Source organism: Myotis myotis, unplaced genomic scaffold (assembly GCF_014108235.1).
Source record: "Myotis myotis isolate mMyoMyo1 unplaced genomic scaffold, mMyoMyo1.p scaffold_m19_p_5, whole genome shotgun sequence".
NCBI classification, from domain to species: domain Eukaryota; kingdom Metazoa; phylum Chordata; class Mammalia; order Chiroptera; family Vespertilionidae; genus Myotis; species Myotis myotis.
In genome coordinates, this window is record NW_023416357.1 from 48,351,174 (window position 1) to 48,372,743 (window position 21,570).

The window sequence follows — 21,570 nt, forward strand, 5'->3', positions numbered from 1 at the left end:
TGTTAAAAAAAAGAAATGACAGAAAATATATTTGGAACCAAGCAATAAGTAGATACTCTTAGAATATCACTCCCTCTGGTCAACGCCGCTCCTGTGATAATAAACATTACTGGGAAATGAGTTCTCACCCCAGTCACACCTTGATAACCCTGAATGAATGTCTTTGTCATTTGAGCTAAATAGCCTTAGTAGGTCAAAGAGTAGGATACATTAAATATAAAGTGGTTCAAGTTATAGCAACATTCAATAGTACCTATATTTAACAGAAATAAGTTACTGTCAAGACCACACCCACTTGGCATACACCTGTTCTGTGCATGCAATGGCTTCTCACTGCAAACACCAGTAACTTTCTACCTGAGGGCTTTCTCTTAGCCATGGGAGATGCTTTGCACACAGTCCGGAAGTGTTGGAGAGGAGACACTTCCAGGAGCAGCCCACAACCAATGACAAATAGAGACTTTTTTGTATAAATAAAAATCATGGTTTCTTTGTCGCTCAGGCATGACAACTCTCCATGGGTTCGGTGCTATCTCCCAGAGCTCCCCAGTGGGACTGAGCCCCAGATGCTCTTACCAATAACCTGCTCATTAACACATCCTGCATTGGTTTTCTTCCCTTCCCTTCCCTATTGTCCTACTGAAATTTCCTGGGATCACTTTCCAAAAAAACAATACTCCTACTTTCAGAGTCTGCTTCTCTGGAAACTCAAACTAAGATACCTGGTCTGTAAACCAATACCAACTTTTTAGTAAATCCATGGAAAAATGAAAAAGAAGGATATAACATACAATTGACAATAAAGGGTCTGTTGTCAATGCACATTTCATAAAGCTAAATTTATGTAATTCAAAAGATTTTTTAAAATCTGGAATTATTTCCTTTCCTTTCCTTTTTTTTCTCCTGCCCTTCCTTCCTCTCACCCTCTGTCTTCCCATTTTTTCTGTCTTTCTGCCTTGAAATGTCCTTTCCTTTTATGAAATAGTGGTAAGAAATGGTAATAACAACAAAATACTTTTCACTTAACAAAATGTTAAAGTTGACAATTCATAACAATTTAAGTCTCTGTTTTTGTTGAAGCCTTAGTAGTCTGAAAAACCCAGATATTTGAAAATTACTACTTTGCTATATGTTATATTTCATTGTTATTTTAACAATGAGATAAAGAATGAAGAGACAGTTAAAAAACAAAAAAAAAAAGTTGTGTTAAGAAAATAGGCAGAGTTGAAAAGTTATTTAAAGGAACATGTGAATTTGAATTTTTATAGTCAGAAATATCTTAGAAAGGTGGCTTTAATTTAGTAAAGTTATATAAATCACAATTTCTTCTGATGTTCTTAAGACTTTCACCTTCTTTTATTTATAATTTTCTCAACTCAAGGTTCCATTCAACCCTTTCATTGTATAGATATTTTAAAGACTATTAAAGAGGCTTGTGAATTAGATATGCTGATTTTAAAGGTGAAGGGGACTCTCAGGTGGACTTAAGAATGTAACCTAAATTAGAGACTTTCCAGGACTCCCAGATAGAGAGGTCAAAGGTTAGTTGGATTCCATGACTGTGCTTCCAGGTGATGTTTAAATTGTTGCTGACACAGACAAAGAATGGGAGTGGTAATTATGAGAAAAATATGGACTGGAGTCTTACTCACCTGACTCCCTCATTTCCTTTGACCTGAAAGTATTGCACTTGCTTTTTTCTTCTACTTCAACCTTGGGTCACTATCATTTATAGGAACCACGGCACAGAAAGGAAACATAGAAATGATCCTGGTCAGAGGAAAATAGTAGGCAAAGAAAAACAGACTAGAAATAATGAAGGGAACAGATTTCTTATAAAGAATAATGAAATATCAGCAAAATAAATGACAAAATTTTTTTAAAAAATTAAAAATACATTTTTCTACCCTTCTTTCAAGAGAAGGGATATTTAGGTCCAACTGCTCTAAGCACCTTTAACCATATATAAGTTTAGATGTTCCAAGAGGGCTCCTGCATTGGCTTCCTTTGAAGTTTATTTTCCCACCTCAGAGATTGTGCTATTCTTTAATTTTCCCATGGTGTTTATAATTTTCAAAAATCATATTTGGTTGTTATACCACATGCTGAAATCTCTGAAGAACTATTTACTTTTTCATCAAAATAATTTCCTTTAACCTATACCACCTCAATGTTATTTTCTCAAAACATTTCTCTAATAAGGAAATTTGTTGTCTTGAGGATTTTAAGATGAGGTGAGCAAATGCAATAGGGATACTGGGGGTTAGGAATAAAGACTTTAATTCAAATTTCAGGGTCAATGAAACCTTTTGACACTATTTGCATAAGCTTAGAAGCCTGTTTGTACAGCTAAGTATGTACTAGGGTATCAAACACAATTTGGAATTCTTTAAACACAGCTGTAAGCTCTTTATCATTTCTTGCTTAATCTTCTCCTCAGGTGTTACTCATATATTTCTTGTGAACACCTTGAGGTTACTAAGAATTACCTTTCATACACTGAAGTATCAAAATATTTCAGAATATTTGGGTTTCCAATAAAATCAGAATAAGCCAAAATCATTTCTTTTAAATTAAATGTTCAGATTCCTTTCACCCACAAGTCTTTATCCAGTATTTTTAATCATTTATTCATTAAATAGTTTAATTTAATATTTGGATTAACATTCCTTAAACCACAGTAGTAACTGTCCTTAAAGATTGTTTTACTAAAGGTAAAAGCTATTTTTCCTCTCTTTTCTTTTGTATATTGTTCTGCTTTTCAGTACCTCCCTGTTTAATATTATCTGTGAATTTAATTAACAGACTGTTTACTTCCCTTTGTTAACTGATGTTACATAACACCACACCTAACACCAATTCCTGCAGAATCCCCGTAAGGCTTTTCTCCACATAGATATTTCATAGTTGGGTTTTTTGTTTGTTTGTTTGTTTTTTGTTAATTGTTCTCTAGTTTTTGACTCATGAAACTTCAAGGAGCATATCTATGTTGGGAAATTCAGAGGAGAAAAAAGGAAAACACAGTAGAAATTGAGGGGGAAATTATCAGAAAAAATAAAAAAGAGCATGAGACTATAAATGAGAAAAGGACAGAATATCAAGGTGAGTAGAAAAAGAAAAAAGGCAATAGACAAAAGAAGATAGAAGCATTTAACCCTTTTGGAAAAAATAAAAAGTTACTGAAGAAAGACAACTGATTTGAGATTAAGAAATTACAAAAGAAACAGTAAAGATCTGTCTAATAAAAGGAGTAATTTGAAAATACCTCTTCAAAATATGTGGCAATCTTTTTAGATGAAAAGGGGAATACAACTGTAAGATTGAACATAAGGTAAAATTTATGTTTGACTGATTTACAAATAGACTTTTAGTATTTCTTTCCTACTAGTTGAGCTATTGATGTCCAAAGATGTGAGCTGGTCTATTCCAGAACTGGTTAAAAGGATGAAGAGCTGTTCAAAGGAAGCCAAGCACTGGGTTAGGCAGTATTTGTATAGTATTTTAGTAGTATAGTATTACCAGAGGCCTGGTACACGGATTCATGCACTGGTGGGGTTCCTTGGCCTGGCCTGCACCCTCTCATAATCCAGGACCCCTCGGGGGATGTTGGAGAACCAGTTTTGGCCCAATCTCCGCAGGCCAGGCTGAGGGACCCCTCCAGTGCATGAATCTGTACACTAGGCCTTTAGAACACATAGAAGATCTTTGGTTAATCTTTTCCCATCCTTCCCCTCACTCTTTCCCTCTGAAATTCATCAGTCTGTTCCATGTTTCCATGCCTGAACATTGAGCGTCTGGCCCCTGGTGGTCTGTGTGTGTCATAGTTACTGGTTGAATGGTCAAAAGGTCACTTAGGCTTTTATATGTATAGATAGTGAAGTATTGTAGACACATAAACTAGAAAACAATAAAACTCAGCATTTAATTGGTGTGGGGCTGCATTAAATATTGGCCTTTAATTGCCAAAGAATTTTCATAAAAAGGGAAGGAGGTAATTCTACAAAGTAGAGTAGTGAGTCTGATCTCGAACCTGTGTGAGCAGTTAGAGAAATCAGTGATACCCAAGAGTTGGTGATAATCTTCAGTCCAACCTCCTACATTCAAAGGCTGATGGTGGTAATTGAGGTGGGAGTGTTGGAGGATTGGGATGCTAACACACAGAGGATTTGAAACACAGGCTACATGTAAATTCATTGGCAGTGGGTGAATAGGCACTTTGATGGTCTAACTCTGAGGATCTAAGTTTAAAAATATACACAAGAAAAAGTGTTTTTAGATAGGCAACTGTAGAACTTCATTATTCTCTATAGTATGGAATTACCTTATTATGCATATTCTCATTTTCTAACGTCCTTTCCAAAATAGCACAGAACTTAGTAACCCAATACCTACATCGCTATCCCGCCTACCTAGTGAATAACACTGAGTTGGTTTTCTTACTCATTTTTATTTCTTTCAGAACCATTTTTAGGTATCACATACCTCCTTCTTGATTAGCATACTACAGTACAGTGGTTTTTAAATGTGTAAACTTGAAGGCTCATTAAATCATAGATTGCTGCAGTTGCTGATTCAGAAGATCTGGGATGGCCCACCCAAATTTGCATTTCTAATAAGGTCCTAAGATAATGCTGGTCTGAGACCACTCTTGAGACTAGTCCATCTCCATTCTCCCAAGGAGTACATGGCAAAAGAGGTAAGCCCAATAAGGGGTCTTCATGATTACTGTTAATCAAGTTGGTCTCTGGCTTGGTAAATAGGCTTAAGCAGACTTCTAAAGTAAAAGAAAATGTCTTGCAGGCACCCTGCCACCTCTTTCAGTGGTCTTTTGCTTTTTCCCTGGACCTTTATTACAGCCTCTTCCCATCCTCAATATGCTCCTGTGTTGGTTTGATCATCCTTAGCAGAGAAAATATTGATCTCAAAGTTCAATATTCAATGGTATTTAATATGGGATTCTTCCTGGGAGAATTTAAAAGATAAGAACAATATATGAACCCAAAAAGGCAAGTTACCTGCACTGTAGTTTCAAATACTAGTAAAGGGAATGATTCCTCCACCTATATGAATGCATAGAATAGTTTACATATATCCTATCTAATAAAAGACAAAAAGAATAATTAACCGTACCTCCACTACGCTTCCCATTGGCTAGTCAGGGCGATATGCAAATTAACTGCCAACAAAGATGGTGGCCGGCAGCCACGCAGCTGAAGCAAGCAGGAGGCTTAATTGCTCCAGTGATGGAGGAAGCCAAGGTTCCCCGCCTGCTGCGGCCTGGCTCTAAGCTCCAAAAGCAACATAGTTTCAATTATAGAAACTAAACAAACCCCAGATACCTGCTTTCAGCAAGCGGTGGCCTCAGAGCTGGAGCCAGCTCTCAGCTCCAGTGACAGCAACAATGTTTCAATTATAGAAGGTAAATAAATCCCAGAATAAAAAAAAAAAAAATAAAAAAAGGAGAGGCTGGGAGCTTCAGTTGCCAGCCAGCCTGAAAACGGCCCTCAGCCCCTCACCCAGACTGGCCAGGCACCCCAGTGGGGACCCCATCCTAAAGGGGGTGTGACCAGCTGCAAACAGCCATCAGCCCCTGACCCAGGCTGGCCAGGCACCCAAGCGGGACCCCCACCCTGATCTGGGACACCCTTCAAGGCAAACCAGCCGGCCCCCACCCGTGCACCAGGCCTCTATCCTATATAGTAAAAGGGTAATATGCAAACTGACCCTAACAGCAGAAAGGCTGGGAAGGACTGGTCACTATGACACACACTGACTACCAGAGGGCAGACGCTCAATGCAGGAACTGCCCTCTGGTGGTCAGTGCGCTCCCACATGGGAGAGCTCTGCTCAGCCACAAGCCAGGCTGATGGCTGCCAGTACAGCAGTGGTGGTGGGAGCCTCTCCTGCCTCCTCAGCAGCGCTAAGGATGTCCGACTGCAGCTTAGGTCTGCTCCCCGCTGGCAAGTGGACATCCCCCGAGGGCTGCCGGGCTGCCAGAGGGATGTCTGATTGCCAGCTTAGGCCCAATCCCCTGGGGAGCGGGCCTAAGCCAGCAGGTGGTCATCCCCTGAGGGGTCCCAGACTGCGAGAGGGCACAGGCTGGGCTAAGGGACTCCCCTCCCACCCCGAGTGCACAAATTTTTGTGCACCGGGCCTCTAGTCCCAGTATAAAAGACAAAACAAAACCCTTCTCTTTGGATATATTAAGGGTGAGATTTCAATTTATTGGTAACTTTTGAACCTATACATAACTGGCACTTTAGGACCTTGACATCTGTCGTGTTGAAGGTGCTCTGTGCATCATCACACATGCATTGTGGAAAATGCTCTGCTGTCTTTCTCACCTGAGGACAAAAGAGCACTGACTGGTATCCTATATGGCACACCTCCTCTTCACACCCCATTAAGACCTACCAGACTTGCGATGGCATGGTGTGTGTGTGTGTGTGTGTGAGAGAGAGAGAGAGGCGCGTGGGGGAGGGAGGCGCCGTGAAGAAAACTTGTATAGTTGTAGAAATCTGACTTCACAACCATTATTGCTACCAAAATTCTTAGCCTTCTCCATATGGCACCCCCAATCCCTTCTGTTTTCTTGAGTTTCAGAACCTAGTACAGTGGGGCTTGACTTACGAGTGTCCCGACTAACAAGTTTTTTGAGATACCAGCTGTCTCTAGGCAGATTTTTTGCATTGCCTTGATAGAGTAATTTGAGTTAACGAACTCCTTAACGAGCTCGGTCTCCGAACGAATTCAACTCGTAAGTCAAGGCCGCACTGTATTTTATTTTAGTTTGTAATGGTCACATAGCGATTTAGGTTATGTAAGAAAAATGAAAACATGAAGAGTCCCGCCTCAACCTTGGAAGCAACCTGCAGCCTCTCCTCCCAGGCTCCGCCGTTAGATTTGGGCGCCGCAGGCTGGGTCAGGAAGCAGGGACCGCACCGGCTTAGCGCGCCACCCTTCCCTCTCCCACCTCCCTTCCTCTCTCCCACTCCCGCTCCCGCCGGTCTCTCCGGCTCTCCCGACGCCCGGCGGCCACCGGCTTCGGTACCCCGCCCTCCCCTCCTCCGCCCCGCCGGCCCATCGCACAAAGCCCAGGGAGACCGGCGGGCGCCGCGGGCCCCACGGACGGGAAAGGCGGCCCCGCCGCCACGCGCTCTCCCCGGAGCGTGCCCGCGAGCGCGCGCCCGCGCTTCCTTCGCTCCCGACTCTTCCCTTTCCTCCCGCGGGCCCGGCCCCCGCCCGCGCCTGCGCAGACGCGCGCTCCCCCTCCCCGCCCTTTCTCCCCCCCCTGCCCCCCCCCCGCCCCTCCGCCGGCGCTCCGCCCTCCTTTCTCTCGCGTCGGTTTCCCTGAGCGCTCCAGGTTGGGAGCAGTTCGGCCGATTTCCCCACTCCCCCGCCCCCCTCCTTCTGTTCTCCCCACCCCTCCCGTCCCCAGCCCGGTGGACGATGCGGCGGCTGCAGCGGCCCCAGCCCCGGCAGCGGCACCGGCGGTGGCTGCGGTGGGGGTGGCCGGAACTCGGGTGGTGAAGCGGCAGCGGCGGCGGCGGCTGCGGCGGCCGGAGGGGCGGCAGCTGCCCCGCCGCGCTCCCGGCGCTTCCCTTCCTCTCTCGTGCAGCCAGGAAGTTTCTCGCTTCTGTGCATGTGTGCGCGTGAGTGTGGGTGGATGAGGTGAAGGTTTGGGCGGCAGCGGTGCAGGCGCTGGGTTTTTTGCCCACTTCGCTTCCCGTCACCCGGGAGCCTGGGCTGTGGCCCGAGGAGGGGGCGCGGCGACGGGCTCCCTCCTTTTGTTGTTGTTTCCTCCGCCTGGGGTCCTGAAGGGGGGACGCGCCGGGGCGGGGCGGCTCGGAGCCCGGGCCTGGTGGCCCGCGGGGCTCCCGGGCGGGCCGGGCGAGGCCGAGCCGAGCGGGCTTCAACATGATGGCGGCCGAGGCCGGCGGTGAGGAGGGCGGCCCGGTGACCGCCGGGGCCGCGGGAGGCGGCGCGGCCGCGGGCGCCAGTTCCTATCCGGCGGCGTGTCGGGTGAGGATCCCCGCGGCCCTGCCGGTGGCCGCCGCCCCCTATCCCGGGCTGTCGGAGGGCAGAGCGGCCGGGACCCTGGATGGCGGAGCCGCGCTGGGATCGGGGTTCCCGGGAGCCGGGTGTGGGGCCGGGGCGCTGGGGGGAGCCGGACTGTCAGGGGGAGGCGCCGCTGCTGGCGTGGCCGGTGCCGCCGCCGCCGCCGCCGCCGGACCTGGCGGGGAGATGGCTCTCGCCAGAGGGACCACTGCGTTGCCTGCCGAGCCCTTCGGGGCAGGCGGCGGATTCCCCCCTCTGCCGCCGCCTCCCCAGCTGCCCGCTTTGGGGGCGGGCCTGGGAACCGTGGACGAAGGGGACTCTCTGGATGGACCCGAATACGAGGAAGAAGAGGTGGCCATCCCGCTGACCGCTCCTCCGACGAACCAGTAAGTGAAGCCCGCTGCTCGGGGGCCGGGGAGAAGTGGGAAAACATGCCCGTTCTGTCAGCTGTGATTTGTTCCGAAAAGTTTGGAGGCTTCAGGTTCCGTGCGTAGGGATTTAATTGGATCGCTTATCTTCCCTACAGGCATACTCCCTGGCGTCTTTGTATGTTTATTGCTCCTCTGGGAAGATAAGTTTTTAAGATGGGAAGCTTGGGAAAATGTGTATCAGGTGAGAACCGGATATGGTTCTGCCCCTTCCAAGCAGAGTGGCGTCCGGGGATTCAGCTGAGCTTGCAGCTACCGAGGCAGCTGTGGTTTATTGTGTCGTGTCACCGTGTGTGTGCTCCTTGTTGGAGCGAGATGCGGGAAGCTTTGCATAGGAGTGTTTGAATGAGTATTGCACTAGTACTGTTTGCAACATGCCTTGGTCGGAATGCGTTGTTTTTGCTGCACTGCAAATCTACACTTCAGCCTGTTGAAAGCATAGCGATGCAAAAAGGTCTTTGGATCACTCAGGAAAACGTGGGTCAGCGAGAAAGGAAAGGAGATTTATGAATTACAGGTGTGCTTAAGGGCCCATACTCCAACAGTGTATGTAACTTGTGCTTTAGAGTTCTCATTTGTTAATATCAGTGCGATTTTTTTTTAATAGTTGATACTTTGTAAGTACAGCGTTGAAATAAAGTTAAGAGCGTGCTTCCCTTCAACACTTTTTGTTGGTGGGCAGTGCAATGTTTCTAAATTAATGTTGACGGTACTGCAGAATATATAGAACAAGGACTTTTCTGTATAGAGTTAGTATCTCCCTCTTACTTGTTCCCTTCATAAGTGAATTTAGGTATGAATTTGTATATAAAGGTGGGACCTCTTCCTTGATGGGAAGTGGTATAGTAGGCAAAACTTGTTTTATAGATCTCTCACATCTGTCCTAATTGACTTTTAGAATTTGACAACCTTGGTGAGTATCAGAGGAAAAAAGATTTGGTTCATGTGTTGAGACTGGAAGTATTATTATTTTGGGGGATGGGATGGTATATTTCTTTAGAGGATTTAGAAGCAATTAAACAAATTAGGAAAAGATTTTGTAATACTAGTCCATTTTGACTTATGACTATATCTTTTGGTACTTAGGTGGAAAAGTGAAGTTAATCTTATGTCAGTCATGGTATAGGGGTATTGTATTCATTTTATATTGTTCAATAGAGTCCCTTTTTTTTTTGTCTAATTTTATCCCAACTTATATCATGTCTAGTATTGCAGACTTTTCTGAAAGGTGTTCAGAGAGTGATACAATTCTAATTTACACACTGTTACACATCTTCAAGCCTTTTTGCAAAAAAAAAAAAAAAAAAAAAATCAGTGAGTTAAATATAAAGTGCCCACTATATATACTCAGCACTGTGGTTATAATAAACAAAATATAACTTTTTATACTGAAAGAATATAGTCTTATGCCAGTTCATAACTGAATTAAATTAGGCATATTTAGTATATTGTAGTTTTAAATATTTAAAAGGTATAATTTATTTAATAGAGCAGTTTTAGGTTGAGAGCAAAATTGAGCAGAGAAGACAGAGCCTTCCCATTCAATTTTTAATAATAAACATGAATGATTGCATAGGAAAAATTGTATTTGTGAGTTCATTGTGTGAGGTTTTCATTATTATATGTATTTGAGAATTCAAATATTTGTGACTATGTATATGAGATTTGTTCTATTTTAAAAAAGTACCTCCATTTCTAGTATGTTTTTAAATTTATCACTGAGAAGTACAAATTTCCCTCTTTTCTTTATCTTAGATATCAACCCAGAGTCACTGGAGGCAATACAGTGTAGTGGTTAAGCGTGAAAATTCTGAAGTTAGACAAGATTTGGGTTGGAATCCTGACACTACCACTTACTAGCTGTGTGATCTTGGAAAGGTCAGTTTCCCCATCTATAAAATGGGGATGATAATGGTACCTTCCTCATATGGTTGTTTTCAAGGTTTAATGGGAACCCTGAACATATTCAGTAACAGTACCTGACATATAGTAAGTGTTCAACAAATGGTCTCCCAAAATAACAATAATATAATTTTATTATCATTAAATTGACTACTAATTCTGTTGGAGTAGGGAGTCCCTTACTGATAGCTATTTTAGAGAATGTTTTGAACTCCAAAGTCCTGTCTACAACAATTAATTATATTAAAAATTTTATTTTAACTTCATAAAGCTAAGCAGGTTTAGAGATGAAATTCGTGTTTTCTATTTCTATTTTTAAATGAAAGAACGAAGCCTTAATCCCTTGGTTAAATAATGACAAATCTTTCATAAAAGTATTAAATGTTTTGAACTAAATTAATATTTGATTACTAGTGATGGGTTGTCTTACTTACTGATAACATGATAGGAGGTTCAGGTTACTGGATTTAGTCCACAGTGGTTTGTTAGGCTGGGTTTCCCTGGTCAAAGAGTTCAACTTTGTATCCAGCTAGTTTGATGCTGTTGGTCTTAAGAGAGTCAAGTGACAGTATGTAGATTGACCAGTGTAAATATAATAATGCCATTAGTATTTTGTATCTGGTTTTTCTGTATACGTGGTGAATCATTAGTCTCATGTTTGTTAGTTTTGTTAAGGCCAGAAAAGTTTGTGTAATTTTAACTATCACATTTATTTGAATATTTTCCTTTCTGTAAGTTCTGAGGAAAAAAAAATTTAAAAAGAAAAAAATTATTTCCATATATTTTTATGCTAAGAAATTTCAATACTCAAAACTGCTAACAAATTTCTTTTTCAAGAAAGAAAAAGTTTAAGTTAGTTTGTCACTGGTATTCCCTGTAATTTTATGGAGCTGTTTCTCATTATTCTTGTTATTCTTTTCTATTTTCCCTAAAGGTAAGGGAGAGAAAGTAAAGGAATGTTGGTCTCTTAGTATACCTTAAAAAAAAAAATTATATACACACACTAATAAAAGCGTAATATACTAATTAGACCAAATGACCTTCCAGACAAAGCCATGGTGGCGGGGGCCAAGGCTGAGGCAGTTAGGGGTGATCAGGCAGGCAATGAGCAGTTAGGGGTGATCAGACCAGCAGGGGAGCAGTTGCAGGGGAGCAGTTAGGGGGTAATCAGGCCGGCAGGCAGAGGTGGTTAGGGGCGAGCAGTTAGGAGCCAAGGGTCCTGGTTTGTGAGAGGGATGTCTGGGCCTAAAATGGCAGTTGGACATCCCCTGAGGGGTCCCAGATTGGAGAGGGTGCAGGCTGGGCTGAGGGGACCCCCAGCTCCGTACTTGAATTTTGTGCACCGGGCTCTTCTCTCTCTCTCTCTCTCTCTCTCTCTCTCTCTCTCTCTCTCTCTCTCTCTCTCTCTCTGCAGTAGCAGAAGGACCTTGAGCTGAATCCAACAGATATACTAGTATAAGACTTGCTCTTAGTGTATTTGAAATCTATTGTAATTAGTTGTTATCATTTAAACATTGGAAGACTTCAGCATAGTTCAGTGGTTGAGCACTGACCTATGAACCAGGAGGTCACAATTCAATTTCTAGTCAGGGCACATGCCCAGGTTGCAGGCTCCATCCCTAGTGTGGGGTATGGAGGAGGCAGCTGATCAGTGATTCTCTCTCATCACTGATGATTCTATCTCTCTCTCCCTCTCCCTTCCTCTCAAATCGATCACAATCTATTTTTAAGAAATTGGAAGACTTCACATTTAAGAAGGCTCAATTTCCAGTATCTCTTGAGAAATCACAGGTTGCTGTTTCTGCTTGAGAGTAGATTGCTAGAGCCCAGTGGAGGTTGTCTCTTTGAGGTGGGGTCTGAGTTTTCCATTTTGCTGTAGTCTCCACCAGGCCTGCTTTGCCATTGATATTATTTGCCTGGCATCTGGCCAAGATCTTACCCTGGATCTAATAAGCAGGCTTCTCAGGCCTGAAACAAAGGAAAACGAAATAAGGAATTTAAATAATACCTTTTTCCCCTTAAAAAATAATCTTACTGTCTCTACAAAAGTAAAATAATTCTTAAGCCAAATAATTGTTAAAGTTAATGTTAGTACATGTAGTGTTCATTAACTCTGTCACTGATAGCATTATAACTATGGGTGAGTCATTATTTCCTAATAAAAATAGGGGTGAGAATTGCAAAGATTAGTTGTGGACACAGTGGTTGCTGACCAGGACCCAGATTTTGTACCATATTTTTAGTAGATGCTTAATTTAAGGGATTACAACAATGAGTAAGATGCTCCTTTTCCCAGTGAGTCTCTCAGAGAGTTTTGGATCTAGTAGGAAGTTAAATAAACCTATTATTATGATTCAGGATAGATTAAGATAAATATAATGAATGTAGTATGAGGAATGGGTCATGGGGGTTAAAAGAATAAGACATTGATACAAAGAGGATCAGTAAAGTCTGAGGAAAAGTAGGAAGTATGTTTTCCTTGCTGCATAATTTATTATCTGAACATGAAGTTATTGGTTCCTATTGCCTAATGATTTTATCAGGTAAAAAAAGAATTATGAGTTAAATCAGTATAAACTTTTGACCTTAGTGAAGAGTCTGAACTCTTATTTACCTGTGGTCTGGAGGGAGGTTGAAGGAGGTGCCTGTAGTTACTAAGAATACAGAGCACAACCAAAGGCTAGAATTGGTCAGGGTCATTGAAAACCAGACAAAGGCTGACAGACAAAAAATAAAAAGGACAGCTGTAAATTAGGAAGAAGAAAGGGAAAACTTAGAAGGGAGCATAAGGGGGTGGGGCAGAGAGGAGGGGAGGAGAGGATGGCAGGGGGGAAGGGGAAGAGAGTAGGGAATGGGGTAGGGAGAGGGAGAGTGTATGTTATGCCATGCCATCCACCAGCTGTCCCAGCTGAGGCACCAGACTTACGCATTAAGACACCTTGGATGTTCATGTGTCATCTTTTGGCTATATCCGTCCTCTCACCCTCCCTTTCTCCTCCTCTCACTTTCTCTTACCCTCTCCTCTCTCCATCCCTGTAGTCTCTCTACTTCATTAGCTTGAGCTTCTTCACAGCATGGCAGCTGGGTTCGACAACAGCGTTTCAAGAGGACAGGACTCTCTGTGTTATCACTTATCAAGTCTCTGTATTCTTCATGTGTGTTAATATTCCAATGACCAATGCTAATTACATGACCCAGTGCAGATTTAGTATGGGATGTTGGTTATTGCTAATTGTTTGAATATGCAAGGGCATTAATACTGGGAGTTGAGATTTCTTGGGGACACCAAAGTTATAGCCTACTCCATGTTTTCATCTACATGTAATATCAGATAATACTAGAATGCCAGTGGTAAGGGAGGAAGTAGGAGAAAGGACAAGTACTTGCAAGTTCTTTCCTTAGGCTCAGCATGATTGTCTTTTATTACACGATTCAAATATATCCACAATAGGTTTTGCTTCTTACCACCATTATCTTAATTTTAAATAAAAATATTAAGTATGGACATTGGTTATGGCTCATTGTTTGAATATGCAAGTATATAGAAGGTAGGTGTGTTATCTTGAAATTATCTGCAGTACATTTCAGTTGTGAGCCAAGTTAAAAATAGTTGTCAGATACAGTTTACTTCTCCACAAGTTTAATCACATCGCAACAGGATTTAGGGTATGATTTTAGGTGTTTGAGTAATTATGTGATTTTTGTTAGTAAAACAATGAACATTATGGTGGACAAAAAATATATAAAAATATACACTCTAATTGGAAGATGAGGCATTAATGATAGAGAATTAAGATGATAAAATTACAGACATAAATTAGTGTCCATAATTTTTTAGATATGTTTAGATTTGAGTAATACTTATAATTAATTTTTTTAAGGAAAGGGATGGAAAGACAGAGGTGGCTTATTTATTATTTACCATATGCTAGGTACTTTACATAGATTATCTCATTTAATTCTCACAACTAGTGCAATAGGTATTCACATTCTTATCGTTGAGAACACTTAAGTGATAGACTTGGAATTCTAATGCAAAAACTATATTTTTTCTTTTGCCTTGCCCCCTTTCAGTACATGTAACATACATATGTGCACTCATACAAAACTTAATATACTTCAGGGCTGGCCAGTTGCTGGGTGTTATGGACGGAAATGTGCCCCCCCCCCCCCCAAAACAAAACAAAACAAAACAAAACAACCAAACAAAACACCCAAATTATATGTTGAAGACCTAACCCCAAGTTTGACTATATATGGTGATAGGCCTTTAAGGAGGTAGTTAAAATTAAATAAGGCCATATGGGTGGTTCTATAATCCAAAAGGACTGTTATTCACATAAGAAGAGGAAGAGACACTAGGATTGCATATGCACAAAGAGAAAGCCATGTGAGAAGCTGGCCATTTGAAAGCCAAGGAGAAAGGCCTCGCTAGAAGTCAACTCTTGGCACCTAATCTTGAACTCAGCCTCCAGAACTATGATAAAATAAATGTCTGGTGTTTAAGCATCTACTCTGTGGTACTTTGTTATGGTAGCCCAAGTTGACTGATACATTGGGTAACCTTGCATCTTTAAAAGTGGTTTCGGATGATTTTGGAGCAGATTGAATGCATATCCACTACTTGAAAAATAGCGTCCTCATTCATTTATTTCTTTCATTGTAAGAAAGAAAAACTTTGTTTCTTTTTTACCTTCTTTCTTTTTTAAAAAATATATTTTATTGATTTTTTACAGAGAGGAAGGGAGAGGAATAGAAAGTTAGAAACATCAATGAGAGAGAAACATCTATCAGTTGCCTCCTGCACACCCCCTACTGGGGATGAGCCCGCAACCAAGGTACATGCCCTTGACCGGAATCGAAACTGGGACCCTTCAGTTTTCAAGCCGACGCTCTATCCACTGAGCCAAATTGGTTAGGGTTTTACCTTCTTTATGAGTTAGTGATGTGTCTCCTCTTTTGACTATACCTATGGTGAGAGATGGAAAATATTTAAATGCATGTCCGATCACTATAGCGTAAAAAAAATTTTCACATGACCATGGATTGTAGTCATGGAATATCCTGTGGTTGAGACATTACTCCAGCAAATTTTGTGTATTCATTCTGTGTTCATTGTTGTAACAATGCTACTTTTAAATTGCCGTTCTCTTGTATATCTGCCTTATGCTAAGGGAATGACCTAGAAGTCTCCCTCAACTCTTAAGTCTTTTTATTTTTTTGTAGAAATAACCCACTAAACTGGAGTCACAGTTAAGAAATTATATAATAATAGAACCATATTTCTGCTCCATGCATGTCTATCTAAATATTGAATTACCTCTCAAATTTTTAAAATTAAACTTCATTTTCAGATAATTATAAATTCATATTCAGTTGTAAGAATAACAAAGATGCACCCTTCACTCATTTTTTTCTTATTTGCAACATCTTGTATCACAACAGGATATTGACATTGATAAAATTCACTTATCTTATTCATATTTCACCCAGCTCTGCATACACGTGTGTGTGTGTGTGTGTGTGTGTGTGTATAGTATATATTTAGTTCTATTCAGTTTTATCATGTGTAGATTTGTGTAATCATCACAATAATAAAGATATAGAACACTTTCATTGACACCAGGATTCTTTGTGCTGTCTTTTTATTTTTGTGTGTGTGCTGCCTTCTTATAACCAAACTTGTCTCCCTTCTCCACTTCCTCCATCACTAATCCCTGGCAACCACTAATCTGTTCTTCATTTTGTTATTTCAAAAAGATTATATAAATGGACACATATAGTATGAAATCCTTTTGGGATTAGCATTTTTAAAAGTGGCTTCCCTCAAGATTCCCCTCAATATTCATTCACTTTGTTGCATGTATCCATACTTTGTTCATTTTTGTTGCTGAGTAGTATTCCGTGTTAGGGATGTACTACACTTTGGCTATTAGGAAAAAAAGCTGCTATGAACATTTATGTTTATGTTTTTGTGTGAACGTAAGTTTTCATTTTTGTCAGATAAATACCCAAGAGTGCAGTTGCTGAATGGCATGGTAATATATGCTCAGTTTTATAAGAAACTGTCAATCTGTTTTCTAGAGTGGCTGTGTCCTTATACATTATCACCATTAATATATGAGTGATCCTAATTTTCTGTATCCATATCAGCATGTAATATTGGCACCATTTTTTATTTTAGCTATTCTCATAGATGTTTAGTGATATCTTACGGTTTTAATTTGCATTTCCCTAATGGCCAATGATGTTAAAAAATTTTTCAGGTGCTAATTTGCTATCTGTATATCTTTGGTGAAATGTCTGTTTATCTCTTTTGCCCATTTTCCAATAGTTTTTTTTAAAATATATTTTTATTGATTTCAGAGAAGAAGGGAGAGGGAGAGGGAGAGATAGAAACATCAATGATGAGAGTGAATCATTGATCAGCTGCCTCCTGCACTCCCCCCACTGGGGATCGAGCCCACAACCCGGGCATGAGCCTTTGACTGGAATTGAACCTGGGACCTTTCAGTTTGCAGGCCGATGCTCTATCCACTGAGCCAGACTGGCTAGGGCCCAATAGGTTTTTTTTTTTTTTTTATTGCTGAGTTTTATGTATTCTAATTATTCTGTGTTTGATATGTGGTATTCAAATATTTTTTCCATTCTATAGCTTGTCTTTTTCTGCTCTTAACAGAGCAACAGTTTTTAATTTTGAAGAGGCTTAATTTATTTATATTTTCTTTTGTAGGTTGTACTTTTAACAATTTTTTAGGAAGGGGGAGAGAGAGGGAGAAAGGGAGAAGGAGAGAGAGGCAGAGAGGGAGGGAGGGAGAGAGAAGAGGGGTTGCCTCCCTCAACCTAGGTATGTGTGCTGACCTGGAATTGAACCTGCTACTTTTTGATATAAGGGATGATACTCCAACCAGTTGAGCCACACTGGCCAGGGCTGTAGGTTGTACTTTGCCTATTCTAGGTCTCAACGATTTTCTCCTATGATTATTTCTAAAAGTTTTATGTTTTATATTAAGTCCATGATCCATTTTGATTTCATTTTCATAAAAGATATGGAGTTAAAATTGAGGTTCATAGTTTTGCCTATAGATATCCAATTGCTCTAGCAACATTTGTTGAAAAGGTGAATATCCTCTTTCCATTGAATTACTTGTGCACTTTTGTCTAAAATCAATTGGGCATTTATGTGTGGATTTACTTTTGGTTCTCTTTTGTGGTCCATTGATATCTCTCTCTCTCTCTCTCTCTCTATGACACACACTGACCACCAGGGGGCAGACGCTCAATGCAGGAGCTGCCCCCTGGTGGTCAGTGCACTCCCACAGGGGGAGCTCTGCTCAGCCACAAGCCAGACTGACAGCTGACAGCACAGCGGTGGTGGTGGGAGCCTCTCCCACCTCATCAGCAGCGCTAAGGATCTTAGTCTGACTGCAGCTTAGGCCTGCTCCCTGATGGCAAGTGGACATCCCCCTAGGGCTCCCGAGCTGCCAGAGGGATGTCCAACTAAGTCACCAGTGGACATCCCCTGAGGGGTCCCAGACTGCGAGAGGGCACAGGCCGGGCTGAGGGCCCCCCCCCGCCCCTCCCCGCCCTCACGTGCACAAATTTTTGTGCACCGGGCCTCTAATTATATCTATATCTATATGTATATCTATATATGTATATCTATATATCTATATCTTCATCTGCTATTAATACACTTTTGATTACCGTAGCTATGTAGTAAGCCTTAATATTGGGTAGGGTGATTCCTCTCACTTTTCATTAAGGTTTTAGCTATTCTAAGGCTTGTGTCTTTACATATGAATATTATAACAAGCTTGTCCATGTCTACAAGAACTTTGCTGAAATTTTCATAGGATTGTATTAAACCTATAGATCAGTTTGGGGAGAATTGACATCTTTACCATATTGACATGGTATATATCTCCATTTACTTAGGTCCTCCTTGATTTCTTTATTCAGCATTTTAATAATTTGTAGTGTATTATTCCTATACACATATTGTTAAATTCATAATGTTTTTTCTTTGGAGCAATATTACAAATGTTATGTTTTTAATTTGTTTCTATATGTTCATTTTTAGTCTGTAGAAATGCTATTGATTTTTGTATGTTGGTCTTGTATCCTGTGACCTTGCTAGACTTACCTTTAGTTTTAAGAGGCTTTTTATAGATTCCTTGGGATTTTTTACAATTATGTCAACTGCGAATAGGAACATTTTTATTGCTTTCTTTCTAATCTTATATGTCTTTTATTTCTTTTTTTTTTGTCTCATTGCAGTGGCTAGAAATTCTATAATATTGAACAAGAGTGGTGAGAGCAGATAACCTTGCTTTGTTATTTGTCTTAGATGGAAAGCGTTTAGTACTAATTTCACTATTAAGTATGTGTAGGCTTTTTTGGAGCGGGGAGGGAGATAGATACTTTCCATTAAGTTCAGATAGATCACCTCTCTTCCTAATTTACTCAGAGTTTTTATTATGAATGGGTGCTGGATTTTGTCAAACGCTTTATCTGAGTTAATTTATGTGATCATATCATTACTTTATTTTTATTTTTATTTTTTAGCTTGTTGATATAGTAGACTACACTGATTTTGTAATGTAGAACAAGCCTTACATACCTGGAATAAATCCCACTTGGTTTTGGTGTATAATGCATTTCAAACATTGCAGAATTTAGGTTGTTGATCTATTGAGGATTTTTGTGTCTTAAGTTCATGAGAGATACTGGTGTGTAGTTTTCTTGTGAGATCCTTTTCTTATTTAAGTACTTGGGTAATACTGGTATCATAGAATGAGGTAGGACATGTTCCATCCTTGTCTGTTTTTTGGAAGTGTTTGTGAAGTATTCCTCTTAATTCTTTAAATATTTGGTAGAGTTCTCTAGAGAAAATATCTCAGCCTGGGATTTCATTTTATACAGATTTTAAATTACAAATTTTTAAATAGTTACAGGAGTATATATATTTTATTTTGGTTGAGTTTTCGTAATACTGTATGTGGCTTTTGAAGAAATTGGTTCATTTGTCTAATTTATGAGTATAAATTTATTTGTATTATTCCCTGATTACCCTTTTAACAGCTATGGAATATTCAGAGATATAATCTTTTATTCCTGATATTGATAATTCATATATTCTCTCCTTTTTTGCTTTGTCAGTCTTGCCAAAGATGGATCAGTTTTATTTGTTTTTTCCCCAAAGGATTTAGCTTTCTGTTTAATGGATTTTTCTCTCTAGTTTTATTTTCAGTTTCATTAATTTTTGCTTTTATTGTTATTATTTTATTGTTTTTCTTTTCTGTTGATTGTTTTGGGTTGATTTTCCTCCGATTTCTCTAGTTTCTTGAGCTAGGAATTTAATGTATTTGAGGACTTTTCTATTTCCTAATGTAAGCATTTAATGTTCTATCTTTCCCTCTTAGCACTGGATCTCACATCTCTTGATATGCTGTCTGTTTATTTAATTCTGTGTTTTAACTTTGAGGCTTACTTTTTGACCCATGGATAATTTAGAAGTGTGTAGTTGAATTTTCAAGTGTTTTGAGATTTACCAGTTGTCTTTCTGTTATTGATTTCAAATTAGAATTAATTATGGTGAGGGAACATGTTTTTATGATTTCCATACTTTTAAATTTGTTGATGTTTGTTTTATAGCCCAGAATATGGTCTTTTTTTGGTGAGAATTCCATGGATGTTTTAAAACATGTGTATTTGCCTGTGTGTGTGTGTGTGTGTGTTGTTCTATACATGTCAATTATATACTTTGAATTTATTATACTTAGAATTTTCAATCTTTGCTGATTTTCTGTTTAGTATTTTTGTGAGTTTCTGAGAGGAAAGTGTTGAAGTTCCTGACTTTAATCATAAATTTGTCTGTTTCTCCTTTCAGCTCTATCAGTTTTTGCTTCATGTATTTTGGAGCTCTATTTTTTGGTGTGTACACATTTAGGATTGTTCTGTATTCTTGGTGGATTGATTCTTTTATCATTATATAATGTTCCTCTTTTTGTCTCTATTATTTTTGCTGTAAAGTATATCTATTATTAATGAGTCACAACTTTTACTTTGTCTAAATGCACTTTTCCCCCATCCTTTTACTTTTCATGTCTTATTTTCAGTGGGTTAATTATCGACAGCCTATAATCAGGTCATTTAAAAAATTCCACACTACTAGTCTCTGCCTTTATTTGGTGTATTTTAACTATTTACATTTACAGTAATTTTGATTATTTTTTAATATACTTTTATTGGTTTAAGAGAGGAAGGGAGAAGGGAGAGAGAGAGGTAGAAACATCAATGATGAGAGAGAATCATTGATTGGCTGCCTCCTGCATGTCCCACACTGGGAATTGAGCCTGCAACCCCAGGCATGTGCCCTGACTGGGAATCGAACTGTGACCTCCTGGTTCATAGGTTGACGTTCAACCACGGAGCCACACCAGCCGGGCTACAGTAATTATTGCTATGTTAGGAATTTCAGTGAATTTTTTTGTTCTCATTTCTCTGTTTCTCTTTTCTTGCACTCCTATGGGTTGCTTGAATTAGGATTTCATCCTGATTTATCTATAATGTTTTTTGTTTTTGTTGTTATTCCTTACCCGAGGATATTATTTTCAATTGATTTTTAGAGCGAGTGGAAGGTAAGGAAGGGAGGGAGGGGGGCGGAAAGAGAGAGAGAGAGAGAGAGAGAGAGAGAGAGAGAGAGAGAAACATAGATGTGAAAGAGATACATTGGTTGGTTGCCTCTGGCATGTACCCTAATGGGACCAACCTGCAGCCCTTTGTTACGTGGCTTGATGCTCTAACCCAGCCGTGGGCAAACTACGGCCCCCGGGCCAGATCCGGCCTGTTTGAAATGAATAAAACTAAAAAAAAAAGAACATACCCTTTTATGTAATGATGTTTACTTTGAATTTATATTAGTTCACACAAACACTCCATCCATGCTTTTGTTCTGGCCCTCCGGTCCAGTTTAAGAACCCATTGTGGCCCTCGAGTCAGAAAGTTTGCCCACCCCTGCCCGAGTCTGACCACTAGCAAACACCAGCCAGGGCTATATTGCTTTTTTAATTTTTTAAATATATCTTTATTGATTTCAGAGAGGAAGGGAGAAGGAAAGAGAGAAACATCAATGATGAGAGAGAACCATTGATTGGCTGCCTCCTACATGTACTGGGGA

The 21,570-nt window shown here is 40.4% G+C and overlaps 1 protein-coding gene across 5 annotated transcripts in view; it reads left to right on the top strand.

Annotated features, from left to right (window-relative positions):
• The first annotated feature begins 7,402 nt into the window (after window positions 1-7,402).
• RASA1 (RAS p21 protein activator 1) overlaps window positions 7,403-21,570 on the top strand; it is a 107,825-nt gene continuing 93,657 nt past the window's right edge. For 2 of the 5 annotated variants that reach the window (XM_036307974.1, XM_036307977.1), the window contains exon 1: window positions 7,405-8,444. In XM_036307974.1, coding sequence (XP_036163867.1) covers window positions 7,918-8,444 — 527 coding nt within the window. In that variant the 5' untranslated portion in view covers window positions 7,405-7,917. Of the gene's footprint in view, window positions 8,445-10,241; window positions 10,365-21,570 lie in introns of all 5 variants that reach the window. The other 3 variants (XM_036307978.1, XM_036307975.1, XM_036307976.1) reach the window with 3 other exon arrangements.